Below are 20,319 nucleotides of genomic sequence, written 5' to 3'. Positions count from 1 at the left end.
CCTCCTCATTGCTACAGCAAGTGCAGCGCAGTGGATCTCGGATCTTGCAGTGTGAGCTTAGCTTGTCCACTACAAAGACAAGACAATTAAAGAGGCAATAAAGAGTGTGGTGGAGGAATGTTGCTGTCAGGTTGATCCCATCCTATTCATGATTCACTTTCTGCCCAGCAGCCTCATCTTGACCTCGCAGTCACACGCTGAGGAACGTGAAATGAACACGAGAGGCTGCTGGGTGAGAGCGGACTTTAATCTGTTTGGTCCCAGACTGGCTGCTCACCCCCATCTGTCTTCCTCCCCTGTATGCCTGTTCCTGTGAGGTGCCCTCTTTTAACTGTAATCACAGGGAGGCAAGCGAGGTGAGGAATGTGTTGGGACAGAGAGAGAGAGAGAGAGAGAGAGAGAAGAGGAAAGACTCATCTCTCTCTCCCTCTCTATCCTCAGTGTGTATGTCTTTGCTGTAACAGATTAGATCACAAGCTGGAGAGCATCCACCCCATCAGTGGATCAATCAGCGTGAGGCATGTGAGCGGCCCTACACACACAGGACACATCAATTAGGAGGTAAGGTATGTATGCTGTGTGTGTGTGTGTGTGCCTATTCTACTCCACTGCACAAACCCTATTTCATAAAATGCTGGCGTTAAAAATGAAAAGTAAGCACATTGACTTTATCTGAGGTCACTTGAAAATTTATGTGCTCATTTGCAATAGAAAAAAAAACAGCCACAAAGATGGACTCTTGTTTGGAAAATAAAATTAAACCCTCACATTCAAAACCCTCAAAATAAAAACAATAATGAATCTGTTGTATGTTGTTAAATATACAACAGGAAAAAACACTTCATACCATGGGCCACATATCACATGTTCATTCTATGTCGAGAGAGTAAAGATACAAGACAAGGAAGAGCTGCCCACAACTGACTGTGTGTGTGTGTGTCGTCTGGCTCTCTATCTTCATATATGATATCTGTTTTCAAATAACCTCAGGGGATGATGCACATATCATATCCTCCTTCCTTCCCAGAGCCAGAGCCACAGATCTTCAGGCCTGGCAGATAAAAAGATGTGTGAGTGTGTGTGTGAGATATAAACCAAACAAATGACAAACACTGCAGGTGTGTATGTTATGTGTGAGGAAGAAGGTAGTGAAGGAGTGTGTGTTTGATTTAAGAAAGCATCAAGCCCAGAATGCGGTCTGTGGGGCCCAAGGGAGGGTCAGGACAGGAATGTGGATCACTCTGTAGGAATGTGGTGTGTGTGTGGGTGTGTGTGTGTGTAGGGAGAGGAAAAAACATGCACCTGTGGGTACCATCTTTTCGACAAAGATGGAGCGGTGTTCTGGCACACACACACACACACACAGGTCAGTCTGCCTCTGTAATCTCACTAAGTGCTGGGCATCTTTCACTGGTGTAATATATTGCCGTCTGCAGGCTGATGTACATGTGAGAGCAGCTGTGTGTCGCACATCAAAGGCTGAGTGGTGAATTATAAGCTCTTTTCTGACTGAGCAAACCTGTCTTAACTGAGAATAACATGTGAAACTGTTTCAGCGTGTCTCCGCCCCATCTCATTGCCGTGTAGCTGCACATGGATCACAAGTGGACCGGGTGCAGCTTCACTGTTCGCACAACAACATCAGCATGAAAATACACACAGCAATAAATGAACAAATGAACAAAGACCTACTGAGTGCTGTGAAAGTGATTCATTACAATCGTCAAAGGACGCGCTGGAAACAAAAGATTTCCCGTCAGCTAGCAGTGAGTCACTGTCTTTTTATATAATTTATAACTTTGCATCCACATACAATATTAAAGAAAAAGAAAAGAGTTGAATCCAATTTTACAGATGCAGACTTCTTGATAAAAAAAAACAAAACCCTGCTGATCTGATCACCCATCCTCTCTGAATCTACCTGATCTCAGCTCTTATCCCACTGACTGACTGTACAGCCCCCAGTCGCCCTGCTGCTTCTGATGTCCTTGAGAAAATATTCCCCCTGCTGTTGTTGTGGACACCTAAAAGCTCAAACCTGTCCTGGATCACCACTGTTATTTTTACATCATTTCTTTTCATCTGGGCAGAGCTGCACGATCAGCAACTGTACATGCAGGGAAAATAGTCTCAGCTAGTCTTATTTTGTCTGATCAGCATTGTACTGTAAACACAAGTTCCAGTTATTGCTGCGCTTAAGTTGTGACTGCAGTTAGGACTGTCATTTAAAGGGATAGTCCACTACAAAACCAAATATTTCTATTTGCCTCTGGTGAGTATTGTGCTTCACTGTGAGCTGAAATCAATAGGTTTCTACACACATGTATGCACAAACACACACACCCTTACACACACATATCACATGCAGCCTTTTTAATTCACTTAGCAGAGTAAACGCATTCATTTTATTCATGCAAATGAGGCAGTCATAAACACAAGCAAAGCAATAGCAACTGAGCGACATTGCCTAATCAATCATGGTGTGTGTGTGACAGGTACCAGTGGTCCCAACTCTTCATATTGCCTACAAAAACTCATTCCCAACAACGCAGATGGCAAAAACAAAAACACGACAAAGTGGCACGAGCTCTCGCTCATCAGCGCACACTCACAAGAAGCCTCTGAGCAGAGGATCAATCACTGCATGAGAGGGAAGAGGATGAAACGACATGAGAGGAATGAAAGTGAAAGGAAAGCACACATAAACATGAGCACATGAGCACGCAAACACACACACACACACTTAATCCATGTGTGTGTGTGTGTTTGCGGCTGAGGGCCCAGTGTGGAGGACTGAAGCAGCTGCAATCCAACAACCACAGACACAACAATGACTCATCCTGGCTGTTGTTCTCATCAGACAGGCACTGGTGGGAATTCCACAGAGACTCCGCACACACACACACACACAGACACACACAGACACAACTTGTATTACTGTTACCATAAATGAAGTTGTCTTTATTCACCACTGTAACCATCAACTGTGTGTTAGCACAGCTGTTTGCTACAGGTAACAAATAAATGTGGTTATGCATTGCCTAAAATCTCTTAATCTATAATTACATCTATCTATATGATATCATTTTGTAAACAAAGGGTGCAATAAAGGAAGAGAAAAAACACAGATGTGTGTAACATCTTCTGTAAAGACTTTCAAGTGAGCTTAGATTAAAGAAAGCAATACAGCTTTATGGGAAACCAGCCCATCAATAGAAAAGGATTTCTTTAATTATCTTGCTATTTACAGTCATCACACAAATATATTACTGTATTGTTATTGACGTTTTAAACTGCAGCACACAACATGTTCAGCCATCAGCTGCAGCTCCTGCCAGGAAGAAAGGGGAAAAGAGCCCTTAAGTGCAGGATCTGGCTTCCACCTCATCATCTCTGCTGTAAGTTGCAAAATGAAAAAAGCAGAGAGGCCTTCAGAGGTGGAGGACTCATGTAATATGCATAGCCACTAGCTCTCTGAGTGTGTGTGCGTGTTTGCTGGAGCTTTCAATTGCAGAATGACGGAGGAGAAGGAAGAGAAAGGAGACAGGACAGGAATAAGGAACAGACGGAGATGTTTTGGACGCTGCAATGGTGACGCACCAGAATAAATACAAGAAATATAAATAAAGTGTTGAAATTCCAGCTGCTTTCCTTTTGAAGATCCTCCGTAACATTTTAGCTCCTCTCCTCTGTCAACATGTCATCGCACAGTGTCGTGACACAGCTCAGGAAAGGCGCAACCACACTGTGGGACAGTTTGAGTGTCTTTGTGTGTGTGAGATTATTAAGAGGTTTTAGGCACATGCAAAAGATGGGAGAGGTCAATTAACACCGTAAAGACTGTTAAAATCAGAGAAAGAAAACACTGCCTCTTTACATTTGAGAAGGAAGTACGAATCAAAGCACAGACACGCTTTCAAAAGGCAACATTAAAGATACATTAAAAAACATTGTCAGCACACTGCCTCAACACAAAGTCTATAACAGGCCTTTCCAGCAAATGAAAAGAAAACTGATGAATTGCACAGGATGAAAGTTCAGTCTTAATTACAGTCCAGCTCTAATTGACTGGTGGACCAATTACTGTGGTTTTTGTGGGTAATGTATCAGTGAGTGAGCGCAGCCAAGTGCCGCCGTGTTCATAATTATAGTAGACATCAGATTAGACCAACGAGTGAGTGGAGCATACACAAATAAACAAACAGCAGCTTTGATTCATAAGAGGACATTAGGCCCAGTTTATCCATTCGCCTGCATTCGCAATCATGACGACAGCTATAATAAAGCAGCAAAACATATTAATGAATGAATCAAAGTTGGATTTGTAGATGCAGATGAATGTTTTACTAGCAAATATTTACAGTTGCTATGTAAATCTGCCGCTGTCCTGTTTAATTATTGAGACTTGAGAGCAGAAACCCACAGAAAAGCTATATGTGTGTGTGTCTGTGTGTGTGTATGCAGAAGGCAGCGATGGTGACCAATCACATTACTGTCAACAGCGACAGCACAAAGACTGTACTAAAACCCACACACACACAAACACTCTGAGTGACAGGACGCACATCTACAATTAATATATATTGTCAGCGTGCTGCGGGTCGCAGGTGAGGGGGTTACAGTGTCAGCATCACACTGCATCTAAACTAGGTCACGTTCTGTCAGCGCACACATACAAACAGACACACTAAACAAAGCGAGCACTTTGTGTGTAAAAGCTAAATCGACTTTCCTGACTTCACAGGCAGGGCAGTGAGATCACTGCAGAAATTTACTTTTGAGGTCTGTGCGCAAGCCTGAAGCCGGGCCGCTCATGATGAAACAGAATGAAATATCAACGACTGACAGAAAACAAGCAGAGAGAGGTTTGGGGTTCTGATTGCGATAAAGACGTGCTTACAGGAAACACTGCGCAGGAGGAGTTAGGAGAAGTGGATGAAAGAAAAAGCTGCATGGAAGATAGTAGAGTCACATGTCAGAAAAAAGGAGCACGCACTCTCAGACATACAGCATATTAAATGAAAAAAGAAGCAGCCTGAAGGGTGGAGCAGAAATAAAGAATTCCAAAAAAAAGGAGGATTCCTGACCTGAAGCTGCTGCCTTCACACAGAAATACAGGTGGGAACGGCTACATCTTGTGCCTGCAGGTAGCTGGAAGGATTTCAAAGATGGACCAGACAATCAAACAATGCTTCAGTAATGTTTGCTCTCCAAGAAAAGTTCTGTCTAAGAACACTAACAGTGACATGCATGATGGTCCAATCATCTCCCCTCCTGCTGCCATAAAAGAAAAGCCCCACTAAATGTAATGTAATTGTTGAAGGAACATGTTCTGCTAATAGAGTCTGCTGCTCTAATCCAGCCCGATATGGGAAATGCATTCATCTGCATCTGAGAGATGATTGACACCTGGCACAGGTACCATATGGGCTCCGGCGGCGACGGCAGCACGGAAATAACACAGCAGGTGCTTTGATCAAAGCAGCTTCCTATTTTCATCACCATGCTTGGGAGGACATCTGCATAGCAGCTTTGCCCAAGGGAGCGCTGACACAGCAGGCTGGGCTCCCTCAGCATCAGCACAAAGAAACTTGATGTGTGTATACGGAACTCTCAAGAACACACACTCTGTTTCCTTTTCCCAAGCAGCACAGGGTCGGGGCAACAACACTGAGGGACTCTTCCTGATGAGGATGAAGATAAGACGGCACGGTTTCAGAAGGCTGCACAGGAGGGGGAAACTTTAAAGGGAAATATTCAGCAGGTAAAGCCGGGGTTGTGTGGAGTTTAGCTGCAAATTAGAAACCTTTTTCAGCCAAAAGTTGGTCCCCAGAGCTGAAGATAACGTCCCTTCTTAGAGGCCTTTTCATTCCTTCTGCTGTGGCTGCAGTGTTCATTGATTCAGCAGCAAGTGCAGCCAGAGTGTCACGCTTTAAATTTAAATGCAGCGCTGAGGCTGAGATACAGTAAAGAAGTGTGATGTCGGCAGATATCAGAAGAATGGTGTGCTTGTTACTGATGTTGTTGGATAACAGGAGCTTCGTTTCACCATGGCCCTGAAGCAACATGGCCAGGAACCCACAGAGGTTAACACAAACAAAGTAAGATGAATAACAGATAAGAAGTTTTATCTTTCATCTCATAATCTACATTTCATGCAACAGATGCATGATTAGGGAAGCCCCCTCTCTTCTGGTGGACTGCACCTTTGCATTTTGTGCAACCCCAATACAAAAACCCTATATAGTCGTCACCAAAGAGTGCTACTAAATTCAGTGCCTGTTTTTTTTTTCGTACAGTTCCCCACTTCCCCTCATTTTATCTCTTCATGTAACAATAAAACACCACACGCTGCTGCTGGTGCTGCTCCATATGGGGTAACACAAACATCTCCAACTGTACAAGTAAAAAAGTAAAAAAATCTTTCAACAAGCCTTCAGGCATATCTCTTTCAAGTCTTCCACCCGTAAAGCTACCAAAGAACTACTTTCAACTCTAACATCTTTTTGAACTCACAAGCAAATCAATAAAAAGAGAAAACAACAGGCAATCAGTGCAGCAAACAGTATCTCCAGCATGTTTTATTGTAAGCACATAATGTAAATGATCTCCATATGTTAATATGGCTTCAGCCCTGCAGGAAAACAGCTGAGATTAAGCTCGTACGTGCAGCGAGCGCGTGTACACTCAGCCAAGTGTGACGTGTCTTCAGCCCTGAGCAGATAGCTGCACGGTGAGAATCTGCCTGAGCGCTGTAGCACAACGAACCCCCCAACAAACTCCACAGCTCCCTCTGAGTGAGACCAGCTGATATACCAGAAGGATGAAGTCAGTCTTACTCACTATTAGGCAGATTACAATACACAAGAAATAGAATAAAAAGTGTATCTTTGTGCTTCCTCACTCTTTGCTCTGTGCAGACATACACGCACACAATGTCTGTCCATACAGTCAGCCAATCTGATGGATCTGGCCCACTAAGAAGAACAGGCTGATGAAATATGCATGACAGCAGAAAAAGCTCCCCGCCGTAGCACACAGCTACGCTCTGCCTCCCTCTCTCCGAGTGTAAAACATTGATGGCGGCAGCGCTCGGCGTCGCAGCCGTTGAACCGCTGGATAGAGTGCTGAACTGAACCAGCGGAGGGTTAGCAGGTTCACATCTAATTCTGGACTACACCCATGGGACCACTGGGCTGAGAAAGGAAAGAGTAGGCAGCTTTTCCTGATTCGACCCATGCAGCCATGTGTGAGTGTGCAAAAAAATGTGTGCGTCTGAAGTTTTAGATTCTTAAGTGTCCACAGAAGAACTGAGACGCGCTCGCTGTGATGCCAGGAACCCTGACCTGCAGACTTCTTGGAGAACTAAAATACTGAGTGAGTCTGTTCTGCAGAGGGCCTGGATTTAACCGCAGATTAGCGGAGGTGGTACAACAAGCCAGCAGCCTCCAGCTGATGCTGTCTGACTTCTTGTGGAGAGAAGGGTCAGGACCTTCTCTGTGTCTGCAGTCATGGAAGACCACCGCAGTGTGAGAGGGCACTGTCGAGTGACTTGTTCCCTTAAAGGAAGATACACACACAAATCATAAACACGACACACTGCTGTAAGAAAATACAAACGCAAGTAATATACTGAACTATTTATACTACACTGCAGATCAGCCACATAATGGGGATTTCGCATCAAACGCCTGCTGAGTGAGTTAATCATGGCAACTAGTTGCTTTGGTAGATGAAGAATCATTTTGTTTTTATATTTTTATTTCATTATATCATTATTTAATTGTTTGCTTATTCATCCATTTTGGGAACAATTCATGTTTGATTCATTTTAACCTGTATTATAAGGTGGTTTTAATGAAAGATTAGATTTGGCTTTATTTTAAAAGAGCTAAATCACAGGTGTTGCATTCAAGAACCACCAGGAAATCTGACACACACATTATGTGTCTGTCTTAAGATGAGCTCAATCTCTTAAAAAAATATGAAATAAAAAATCAGAAAAATGACTCAATGATCCCCCAGAGCTCCTATGTAGAGTCACACACAGCCACATACACACACTCCGCTGCCTGTCAGAGATGCTGCAGAAAACTCGGGGATCAAACCCAGCATCACTTCAAGCTGCAAAGGGAAAGTCGACAAGCGGCATCTCGTCAGCAGTTCATTTCTACCAATCTGCCAGAAAACACACACCGTCAAAAGCCGCCCTGATGATATGCACACCACAAAGAAGGCCATTGTTCTTAATCTGCTTGTTACAGTTTATCAGCTCACTTTGATAGCACTCTTTCAACACATACACACATACTTGCAGAGCTGGGAAAACAAACGCTCTTCTGATCTACCCTCCTCAGGGCTTTGCCGGCTCTCTGTGAAACCTCCTTCTATCTAGACAAGAGTCGACCTGGAAACCGAACAAAGACCCGGCTCTCCGCTTCACAATGTTATTTAGAAAAGTCTGTATCTATGAGAGACACACAGGGCAGGATTACACACACACACACATACTCACAAAGGCTCAGAAGCACTGCTGTGCCACAGACTCATTCTCATTTTCCCAAAGCAACATTGATCTGATTCTGTAGTCAGACGGAGAATTATGAGAGTCTGGCTGTAAGCAATAAGCACCACTTTAAACACACCATTAACCGTAGCCAGTGAAAGTTCCACCTTTGCCAATAAAGATTTAACCTGTCCAATGAATTCAGTCTCTAATTATGCTCAGTTAAATGCCACATGCAGGGATTTAAATTAGCTGCTCAATATTCTCAAGGACGGAGGTTACATAAACAAATGAAGGGTGGCAACAATTAAGGATTTCTGTGTTTGAAGAGCCGAGAAGTGAAGTGATTTGAGACTTACTAAATTACAACTGCATCACATGTTCAAGAAAGGCATAAAAAAACAGATATATGATGAAACAATAGGATTTGAACTGCATGCTAACATGCTAGTGTGGCATATTGAAATTTTCTACTGAACTACACCCAGAAACTGATATTATTAAATTCTGGGGTGAAGTGTCCCTTTAAGTGTCCCTTTAAGTGTTGCTTGCGACGGTAACACAGTGATGAATGTGGTGTAACTTGCATATGAAAATTGTTGCTGTAAGTAAAGCACACACGAGCCGTATCCTTGCTTCACGTTCATACCAACGGCCATTAAAATGGTCCGATGCACAAGTCAAGACTGTGAAGGCCACTACTAAACAGCGTCATGAGCCGTGCTGCATTTTTGCTTTTTAAAGCTCAAGTGCTGACAAGACCACCGCTATGTTTACGGGACTCCTTCTCTGTCGGAGTGAAAGCAGCAGCCTGATAAGTCACATGTAGCCCTGAACCAATGACCTGTGTTAAGGAGGTGTAATTGTCTTATTTTTATAGCAGGCTTTAAATCTATCTTTGCCTTCCCTTTTGCAGGCTCGCCCCTGCCATGCAGACTCTGGTTGCCTAGCAGCAGCTGTCCTCCAGTTGTGTGTTCCCTTTGGTTTTTGTTTGTGTTGACTGATGGGCAACAAAGTCAGCTCTTTTTTTTTGTTACACTCAGTGATGCTTGTTGAGTGGCTCTAGAGTTTGTCACTTTAAAACACAAGTGTGTGTATGTTGATGTGTGTGTGTCCTCGTCTTTACTGACCTGCAGCCATCTGCATGTATCCAGCCAGGGTGCAGATCCTCCTCTCACATCCTCCGCTGGGCAGGAAGATGGTGATGATGGCCAACAGGGAGCTGACAGCCAGCAGAGCACAGCCTCCTGAACACAGCACCGCGCTGGTCTGTAACACACACACACACACAGAACAATCTTAGTGCAGCTCTCACTGACCTGCTTCCATATTTTCACAAGTGGGAGGAAATGTGAATGTGCCTCAGAGAACATAAACCTGTTTACCTTATTTCCAGAGATTTATGATTCGTTGCTACATTTAGAAAGTGTGTGTTTTTGGTTTGGACAGATTTGTGTGACCTCACAGTCAGTCCCCACTAACAGGTTAATAGCTCACTCAGCTGGAAAACAGACTCCAAGGCCAAACAAGAGGGCACTGTCCTGATTCATTACATCGTCACTTAATCATGCGGAGAGCAAGAGAGGCCAAAGAAGCGCACACACGTATTCACAGCTCTTCTAATGGACCACAATGCAGGAATGGATTTATTTAAGGAGCATCTTAATCCTCCGACTGTGAGGTGGTTTTGGTTTGTTTTGACTGGCTTTTAACTCGGATCAATGTCCAGAACTGTCCTTGTCTCCTCCTCTTCCAGCTCCTGGGAAAGTCCTGGGAAAAGAGAGTTTAAAGCCGCAAAGCCAAGTGTGTGTGAGTATTTCCCACAACCTGTGTGACTTTGTTTGATCGGCACAGACTCTCAAACAGACCCTTCAGCTTCAAAACTAAAAAAGTTGCCACACATTTTCCTCAGCACATTTTACCAAAAAAAAAGTCGCCTATTTTTCCAACAAGCAGTCTGAAAACAGCGTCACATCAGTGATTAGCATGCAGGCGGAGGCGATCAGGGAGAAATGTCTAACATGCGCGGGGGAATTACAGCCCCTAAAACACGTGTCATTATGCATGTCCCTGATGTGACTGACGTGAATGGAGGGAGGATGAAAGGAGAGCGATTTTCATGCCCAACAGAAGATTTAATTAGCTTGTTCTGCTGTTTGGCAGGAAGAGGAGCAGGAAAACACTAAGAGTGCAGTGAGGTTGGTGGCAATGAAGATGGTTATTCTTTTGACCTTTATATGTCCAGGTTTGCTGAACGTGTTCACAAAGCTGCAGCATACATGAACAATTGTGCAATTACACACATCTGGGTTACAGATCAGCTGCTTCAGAAGTGGGAGTTAAGTGCCTTGCCCAAGGGCACCTGGATCACAGCAATTAAGCAAGAGTGGAGAATGTGCAGATGTGGAGCAATCCCTCGAGAACAAGCAATTTTTATTGCAAACCATTGGAGGTTTAATTTGATTTATGATTCAAATGTCATCATTAGTCAGCAAAATGATCATTTCTCAGCCCTGTTAACAGAGCAGCAGTGTCTGGGCACATGGACTCATGGCCAGCTCAATTCACTGCACATCCTGGTACATGAGTCATAGACATCAATGTGAGTTAAGTTCTTCAAGCAGAGGTAGATGCTTCTTTTTAAAAGCTTTAAAAGTTAACAAATGACAATGTTTATATTGTCTTAAATCATATTAAAAGGAAGGGAGACAGCTGCAGATTTCTGTGGTGTTAAAGCAGATTTGCATCTCTTTCTTCATGATAATATTTACCAAATATTGTCCTTCTGTTTTTCTGTGTGAGTTTTACTGTGATTAATCACTCAGAATAGAGTGTGAGTGGTAAAGCAGTGCAGCTGTCAACAGCTAAAACAAAGTGGGACGATATGATTTTTACACCTAATATGTGCAGCAGCTGCAGCGGCCTGAACTTAAGTTTAACGTTTGAAATCACAACAGTCATAAATAAAGAAACACATAGCGGTTAATTATAACAGAAGGGGCAATAATCATTTGTCCACTTCTATACTCAGCCCTTCTGTTACTATGCTGGTGTTACTTATATGGCAGGCATTCACTCTCCTTTGTGCATCATAACATAAGCACTACAGTAAATTTATATAGCCCTCATATATAGGAGAAAAACATGTTGCTATTAAGATATCCACTCATTTTTTTTCCTGTCTCAAGAGGACAGAGGAGAGGCACTTGAAGATACAGAAAAGCCATTAACTTCTGTGGTCTTTGTTCTTCCTCCTCCTTCCCTACAATGATATTCATGTATGCAGAGGAATGTCTCCTTTCTCTCCGCTGCTTGATCTTGGCGTGCCTCGTGGGCTCAGAGTGTGCAGCCTACCTCCCACCCTGCTGTTCTCAATTCACTGTGACACATTAGAGGTACATCACGTCTCATATATGGGAGAGCAGAGCTATGTTCAGTTATATAGGGTCCACTGACGAACAATAGAAGACACGTTTTAGAGGAGAATGAAGTTTACTCAGAATAACAAAAAACACTGTTTAATCGAAATATTCTACATGTAAGCTCCACTTTATTGTGCATTCTGTCCATTTTTCATTCTATCAATTAACCGCAAGCAGTAATAGATTTGTACAGATGACATTTTCTTTGTGCCATTTAAACACAGCCCGGGAGCCTAATAAAAGGCTATCCAAGCGCCACACTGTTTCTGCAGCAAACAACTAACATTTCAATTAATGGTGTCCTAATTCATCATCTCTCGACACTGATTCATTCTGACTTTTACTTACAGACAATACAGAAATATTTAGGAGGTCTTTTTTCCTCAGCTGTCCTCGAGTTGTTCTGAGCACAAGTTAATTTAGTAGAAAATGAGCTGCTAACAGTGCCGGTCCTTTCACTGATTCTTCCTAAATAGATTGTAATTATGTGTGAATAACTGGTGGAGCCGCTGCAACAGATGGGGCCACAGAGAAAAGCAGAGGGTTGAGGAAAAAATAAAAAAATTACATATATATATATATATTTATTTAAGAATACAAAATGAGACAAGCAGACATTTTTACATCTTTTTGTTTTCAATGCAATGCTGATAAAACTAAAGACTACATTGACACACATGTAAGACTACCTGGCACCATCGTGAAGAAACTTTAGTGGTTTCCCACAATAAGTGATTCACATCCTGAGCTAGTTGGAGACCAATAACTGCACCAATAACAGGAAATAAAAACCTCCATCCAGCTGCTGCAAGTAATAAAAGGACACACTGAAGGAGACTTTGATTTCCAATTACATTAAGGAAGCCGGGGATTACACTGTACGGGCCAATGAAATTTCATTGTCTCCTCAATTGAGAGTTACAAGATGGAGATGGCGAGGCATGTCTCATTAAACGCACTTTGCCTGGCCTGAATGGCTAAATGTTTCAGCACGGTGTCTGTAGAAAATGGAGGGGATTGCTCTTCAGAATCGGCAGGGAGGAGAGGAGACCGGCCCGGCCCTCCACAGAAATAACCCCTCCACTTTACAATCGAATGCCTCGCCTTTATGGAGGACAGGAGGTGACGCAAGAGCACTGCAGATCCTCCGATAAGCAGACGTGACGAGCTTGACATCTACCAAGATGGCTCATTGTGTGACTGTGTGTGTGCTTTAGTGTATAGCTAACATGTACAGGTAAGCCATCAGCACTCAGGTGCTGTCTCATCCAGTGTGTGTCTGCCTCAGCCCTCCCATCTCTAATCAGCATTCAGCAGCATGAGAGCCCAGCAGCAACACTAAAGCATCAGCCTTGACATGCTCTGCCTTCAGGAAGCCATTAGACCATAACACAGCTTCCCAGGACATCTCCGAGCCACCAGAGGAGTTTCTGCCTCAGCCAAACCCACACACACACACAATCTCACCTATCTGCTCCCCTTTCTGTAAACTGCTTCCTCTCACCTGCACTTTCTCTACCTCTGCTTGTCTTCATCATCATCAGAGCAGCTAGATTATTCTGCCACTCACAGCACTAATACAGAAAAGCACCCCCCACCCCCCCACCCACCTCTAAATTAATGTGCTGAATTATACATCCATCCCCTCATTGATCTTCGCCGAAAAGTGACTGGGAGAGGGGAGTGTTGCTTGGATAAGTGTATACGTGTGTGTGTGAATGGTCGATGAAGCTGTGTACAGAGTGAATACGAGATGGAGAGGAGACGAGAGAGAGAGAGGAGCAGAGATTAATCACTTGACAAGTGGATGGAGTGTCCATTTGTGCCTCAGGGACAGACTGCAGATAGGATGCGACATTCAGGAGCACTTAAAAGGACATGGGAGCGCTCAGTGTTCCCTCTCGAACCCTCACACACGCAGTGCCATTCAGTATTGGCACACAAACATATTCTGAGTGGGATTCATGTGAAGCTCAGACACAATAGATCAGCCACAGAAGTCCACACATTAATGTGGGAATGCTGGATGAGCTACAGCTGCATTGTCTTTGCTATTGTCTATATGTTGTAACGAGTTCAGATGACTATGGGAGCTTTTATCAAAATTACTATTTATTATTACTATTATTATTTCTGTGAATGTGAAACAATGAGTTTTGACACTTGACCACCTAAAGCACATTGGTTCATGCCTTAGTTCAAATGATTTGAACTACCAGACTTGAAGGAATGACAGACAGAAGTTCACTGACACACTGACTGTACGTACAAGGGGCGGAAAGTGGATCACATCAAAACATGATGGCCCACAGCCACAGCTGTCACAGGCACTAAGCCATTTATTTTTAATCACTAGTAAATATGTTTCATTCTGTGTCTTCTTTGATAGAAGACTCAGACACACTCTTATATCATTTTCTGCAGAACTCTCTGTAATCTATATATATAGATATGTATATATATATATATATAGATAGATAGATATACACACATATACACATATATACATAATGTATATATGTGTATATGTGTGTATATATATATATATATATATAGATTACAGAGAGTATATATATATATATTATATATATATATATATAATATATATATATATACACACAAGACAGATTTGTCGTACTTTGGCAATCTTTCCTCCTGTCATGTGCTTTGCAGAACAGAAAAGCCTCAGACATCCTGTACCCTGTAATCCTTCACAAGGTTACACAGACTCACTAGCCTCAACACACCTTTTCTTATTTCTGTGTGGTAAATAGAAACATCTCTGTGCTGCTTTACAAACACATCCTCTGCCAGTTCTTCAGATTTGTGTTGTCTGACAGACGCATGCAGGCGTCATCAACAAGAACATAGTGTCAGTTATTTTATTTTATTTTAACCATGATAAGCCTCCTGCATGTATTCATTAACAGCTTCAGTTCATTCTTTGCAAACTAAAGTTCATAGTTTCTGCATTCTTTTAACCTCCAGAAGCTCCTGGAACGAGAAGAGACTCAACTTAACGAAAGTCTGCGTCAGACTTTCTTATATTTTTTCACGATAGGGAGGCGCATCGGGTCAAGTGCCAGCTTTAATGTCATTATGTACCAGGAGATGTGAAGAATTTTTATCAAAGTAATGACATTAAAATTAATAATTTAAAAATGTAATACTTAAATAATTCACACTCTATGCTCTGGTGGGCTAATTTCTGAGTTTCAGCATTTCTTCTGTGCTGTCTGAAAAAAAGTTCCTGCATTAATCTAACCATGTTGGCTGACTTTATTGATGCAGTTTGGCCTCATGTTTCTTTCTGCCTGATGCTTCTTCCATCAAATATCACACAAAGTGTACACCAACTGTAACATGTGTAATTGTGCAGCTGTGCTTTTAAAACTAAAAGCCTTTGATTCAGCTCAGGCTTTTAATGTTTGGTACTGGATGATCTTTACCCACATGGGACACAAAAGGAGTCCGTCACTGTCATCCAGAGTTGCTTGTTGTTATTTTTTGTATTTATTTAGTTTTTTTACACACAGGGTGCTCCCCGCTGCACAGCAATGCTTTAATGTGGCGTTGAGTCTTCGGTGTCACGTTAAATAAAACACGGTGGGAATCTGTCATACTGAGAGAGCGTCACTTTCACACACCCACACACAAACACACAGAGATGAATAGAGACATGCTATATACAGTGGGATCCCACACAGGAAAGACACCTGAAGAAACACATACAACCACCAACCAAACACATGGCCTCATGGCCTCTCTACTAGACCCAAATCTATTGCTGGACTGCCAACTAGATCTGCAAGGGAAAACCATACATAAACCACCTACACTACAAGTGTTTTAGTACTGAAAGAATTATCCAACTGATTTTATGCAGTCAATAGATATTATTCAAAGTCAGGCATGCTTTGGTGGGACCCATCCCTCCCACTCAGGTCCTTCTGAGACTACAACCAGGATTTGTAGCAATCAGATAACACTGGAGTCCAGAAAAAGTGCAGTGGTCCCACCGCTTGAGATGCACATGTGGGAGGTTTAAGCCCACAGAAAATACACACAGGCATCCTTGACAGAATGTGAAGGATCCTAGACAGTGAAGCAGTGCATCAAGTGCTATTTAATGACATCCTAGAAATGACTTTGAGAATCCCCCGTGGTTAACAAAAAAAAAGCAGTTTCTCAGCCAGTCATCTCAGAAGCATTCATTACTCCTGAGTAGCTGGCCTGGTTCCAGTTTGTCCGAAGCTGCAGGCAGCTGCTTCCCTGCCAGGTCGCTAACCACCACCTGCTGCACCACCTGAAGACCTAAGCGGCTCCACTTGTGGACTCTGCGGGGATGAATAAACCCAAACTGTTGTTGATCAATGAGACAGAGATACACCGTGTCCTGCCACTACAAACTATCTGTGTACACAGCCAGTGTAATGTCATGAATGCAGGCAGCTGACTGAGCTGCCCTTATGTTATCTCCATCTGTACAGAGTTTTCATTTATAATTTATAATTTTAGTATTTCAATATTGCAGCACTTATTTGCACCACACAACTCATTAACAATTGTTTTAGACATTCCCAGCTTCAGACTAAATGACCTGTGATGCCAACAAAAATAAAACAGTGGCAGAAAGAACATGCTGGAATATTATGTGATAGGCTGATCATCAGAGATGTTCAAAAGGGGAAAATTGCAGCCTAAACGTTTCCACACCAACAAAAGAGAAAATAAGAGCAAAGATTACTCTGGAGAGAAATTACTGGAGCTTTCTGCACAGCCAAAGCCATTATGTTCCATCATGCTTTTCGTTTTCAAAAAAGACTTTTAGAAAAAGATTTATTTCAGCCTATGAATAGAAGTTGTGTGAATATAAACTGCCCGAGGTAGCTGCCAACCTGCCAAAAAACTTCAGTGAGGCTCCGGTCCCAGAGCTGCTGGGGAACGACATAAACCACAGCTCTAGTTTCACATCAGCTGCCGTGCAGGAGGAGGAAATAGATGCATGCTGGTGTGATCCCAGAGGAGAATCATCTTTATGAAACCCTCAGGTGGAGCAGCTCAGGCAGACGGTGACTCATGTGGAAGAGACTGCTATAGAGAGGTTACAGGATGCAGAGAAAAGCCTCTATTTTAGGCTTTGTTTTTAAACCTACATGAAGCAGCGCAGAGGCGCCGATTCAAAGGAAACACTGCAAGTCATGAAGACACAGGTAAACCCCCTCCACGACTCAATGATGATGATGAGGAGGCGTCCCTTTATGGGTTAATCAAGAATTGTATGTAAGTGATCAAATGTCCATCTGGCAGTGAGGAGCACCGCGTGCCTACACAAACACACACCAATCACTACATGACTGATCCCCCTGCAGTGCATCAGGCTCACATATCTGACCAAAGCCAAGCGCTTGTAGAGCCTCTCTCCTGTCCGTTACCCCCTCCTCCTGCAGTCACGTGCCTCCAAAAGCTCAGATCCATCCAAAACAGCAAGCAGCGAGCTTCTCATCTCTTGATCTCTGTCTGATCTCAATTAAATGGGAGATGATGTCCTGTGGAGGATAAGGAAGGGGAGGGGGTGGAGTTGTTTCAGGTTAAAACTCCATCGAACTAGAAACTTCTTAATACCGTTCTCCTCTCCTCTTGTTCATATTAGATCACAAAAGCGGATCAGATCAGATAGGAGGATCAAATAGCGGTTTTGAAATGTATGGGCTTCCTCACAGCGCGATTTAATGATGACATCCCCAGAACCAGGCCAGAGGTTTTTATTCAGCTCTCATAATAGGCTGCTGCTGGTGGGTGGGGGTGATGGGTAGACAGCAAAAAAGAGGAACCTCAGGCAAAGTTTCTCCTTTCTTTTCTCTCTGAATGGAAGCTGTAATTGAATTATAGCGCAACTGATACTTTTGTGTCCAACCTCCCCCTCCTCCCCCTCCTCCCTCCCCTGAGTCTCTACAAAAGATCCCAGCCGTGGAATTTGTCTTGTTTTGTCTCCTGGCTTTTTGAAAGCAGCTTCTAATAAGAAATGCATAAAAAGCCTGCTGTTAAAATTTGGAATGAAACACACAATAAATTTAGTAGAGAGAGAGAACATAACTTAATCAGAGTGCTGGCTCGTTAGAACAAACTTGGTGTTTGGCATCCCAACAAACAGCCAAGCGTAATTGGTGCACAGAGAGACCCTATCTAGAAACAATGGTTGATCTCCTTACATCAAAACAAAGCACTGCTGAGAGAGAGAGGTGTGAGAGGAGAGGATCAGAGGAGTGCAGAAGAAATGCAGAGAAGATCTGGAAAAGAGGAAGAAAGGAGTAAAGAAATACTGTACTCTCTCACACTGCCATAACAACACCACAGCCCACATACAGTGAGGCTCCATCTGTGTATGTCATATTCACTTAGTAGTTCTTTATCAACCCACCTACTAGTAAAAAAAGAAGCCTGGAATCACATGAAGCTGTCATGTTTACATACATGTACCGTAGCGCACCATCTGTTCAGACAGAGGACCGCTCCTTAACGACTTCTTATGTATATCAGTCCTGTACAGCGTGGCAGAAATGCCAGAGTAATGTTCACTTCTGATGAGTGTACGCATGTTAAAGAAACCATAGAGATCTGATGCATGAACACACACACTCACACACACATCATGTTCTGATAGCCTCCAATGATGGTGCCCGACTGTCAAGCGCAGCATTCAACTCCCATTCTTATCACTGTGAGCTAATGTCAGCCTTTGTGAACATTGTGTGGAGAATTGTTACAATAGATACAGCAGTATGAAACAATCATGGTAAAAAAAAAATCATTTTGATGACACGCTGATATAAAGTTAACAACTTCAAAGTTTATTTCCTCCTGCTTTGTTTGTCATGTAGCTCTCAGCTGCCTGAATTTCCCCGACCGTACAACACAAATGCTACTTTTTCATTGCAGGAAAGCGGTTACCATTATTTAAGTTATAGTAATTGTCCTGTATCTACAGCACATATAGACACTCTATAGAATCTGCTGTAAAAGACTCATACTATACTTTGTGTATGTTATGAATGATAAGTAAAATATTTGTTAAAATTAGGCTATGTGATTAAACCTGTAGATGTTTTTACAACAAAGAGTATGCTGCTATTAAAGAAAACATTATTTAGGATTAACTCAACACTAATCATGTTTAACTGTTAATATCCTGCACCAAAACAAAGTGGACATTTTTAGCCTGGATTAGTTACATTTGAGCCAAAATCTGTTTACCAGGAAAATAATCAGATATTAAATGTGGGTTTATTAAACGTGTCTGAAATGCAGCGAATTAATTAGTCTGAAAATGATTTGATCAGTGATTTGTTGAGGGCAGCATCTTTCAAAAGAGTGAGATACTTTTAATAATCCAGTTTAAACTGAATGCTCTGAGTTTTCAGAAAGAGAAGTCGTTTACTGAAGACTTTTTCAGAGATGGGATGTAATATTTATGCATACTGCAGATTTACACTTGATGAAAAGTACAGACCTATACCTGGCGTTTAAAGCCACTTTGTATACGACTACAGTGTGGAGGACTTTCTGTGTTGAAATGTGTGTGTGTGGACGTGGCCCAGCCTCCTCCTCCTCCTCCACCTGCGTTAGATGAGTTTAAGAGAGCGTGTGGGCTCGAGCAAAGGTCGTCCTTCAGCGAACCTCTTGTGCACTCACACCCTCAAAAAACTCACACAATCCCAGCTTGCCTTTGCATTTATGCATGATCTGCACTACCGCTGGTCCCAAGTGCACATTTCATAATTCATGCATACTGTACTGTAGCAACTGGAAATGCTATCTGCATCCACCACTCTGCTTCATTTCACCAAAACCGCTCCATGTTACACACACATTACAGCAAACTGCATGACCCCAGAAAGCGAACATCTACCTACAGGGCAATATCAACCAATTGAATATCTTTATCAGCAATCGCACTTCTTATGCTTTAGCTCAAGGTGGAACGCTGCTGTTAAATAAGTCAGGATTCTTCTTTTTCTACACAAATGGAGAAGAAAGTGGGTTTCCACAGGGCTAATAATTAAAGACTCTTGCCAGGTCTGGATCACTGTTGCATCAGTCTAATCGCAGCACAGAGACCATCTGTTGCATGTAAAGGAGCACAGAGGCAGTTCTGCAGAAGAATGATGTAACTGGACAACAACATGCTACTGAGCCGCTTCATCTTGGATGATGGCAGTTTGTCGTTACGCAGCAGGTCAGTAATTAATCCAGCTTTGTAACGTGCTGCGCCTTGCTGAGCGAACGCTAATAAATGATAAGTGAGCTGACCATTACGCTAACTCGTATGGATTGATTCAGGCATTACCTGAGGGGTTCTTATGTTTTAGAACGGAAGGAAACTGTCGCCTA

The 20,319-nt window shown here is 42.7% G+C and overlaps 1 protein-coding gene across 1 annotated transcript in view; it reads right to left on the bottom strand.

Moving 5' to 3' along the window:
- Nucleotides 1-20,319, bottom strand: part of lhfpl7 (LHFPL tetraspan subfamily member 7) — a 76,541-nt gene that overhangs the window by 45,816 nt on the left and 10,406 nt on the right. Inside the window, exon 2 of the mRNA XM_028421715.1 lies at nucleotides 9,637-9,775. Within this exon, the coding sequence (XP_028277516.1) occupies nucleotides 9,637-9,775 (139 nt within the window). The remainder of the gene's footprint in view (nucleotides 1-9,636; nucleotides 9,776-20,319) is intronic.

The sequence above is a fragment of the Parambassis ranga genome, chromosome 14 (assembly GCF_900634625.1).
Source record: "Parambassis ranga chromosome 14, fParRan2.1, whole genome shotgun sequence".
In the NCBI taxonomy this organism is placed as follows: Eukaryota; Metazoa; Chordata; class Actinopteri; family Ambassidae; genus Parambassis; species Parambassis ranga.
The sequence above is the reverse complement of the archived record's forward strand: the minus strand, read 5'-3'. Positions and strand labels throughout refer to the sequence as shown.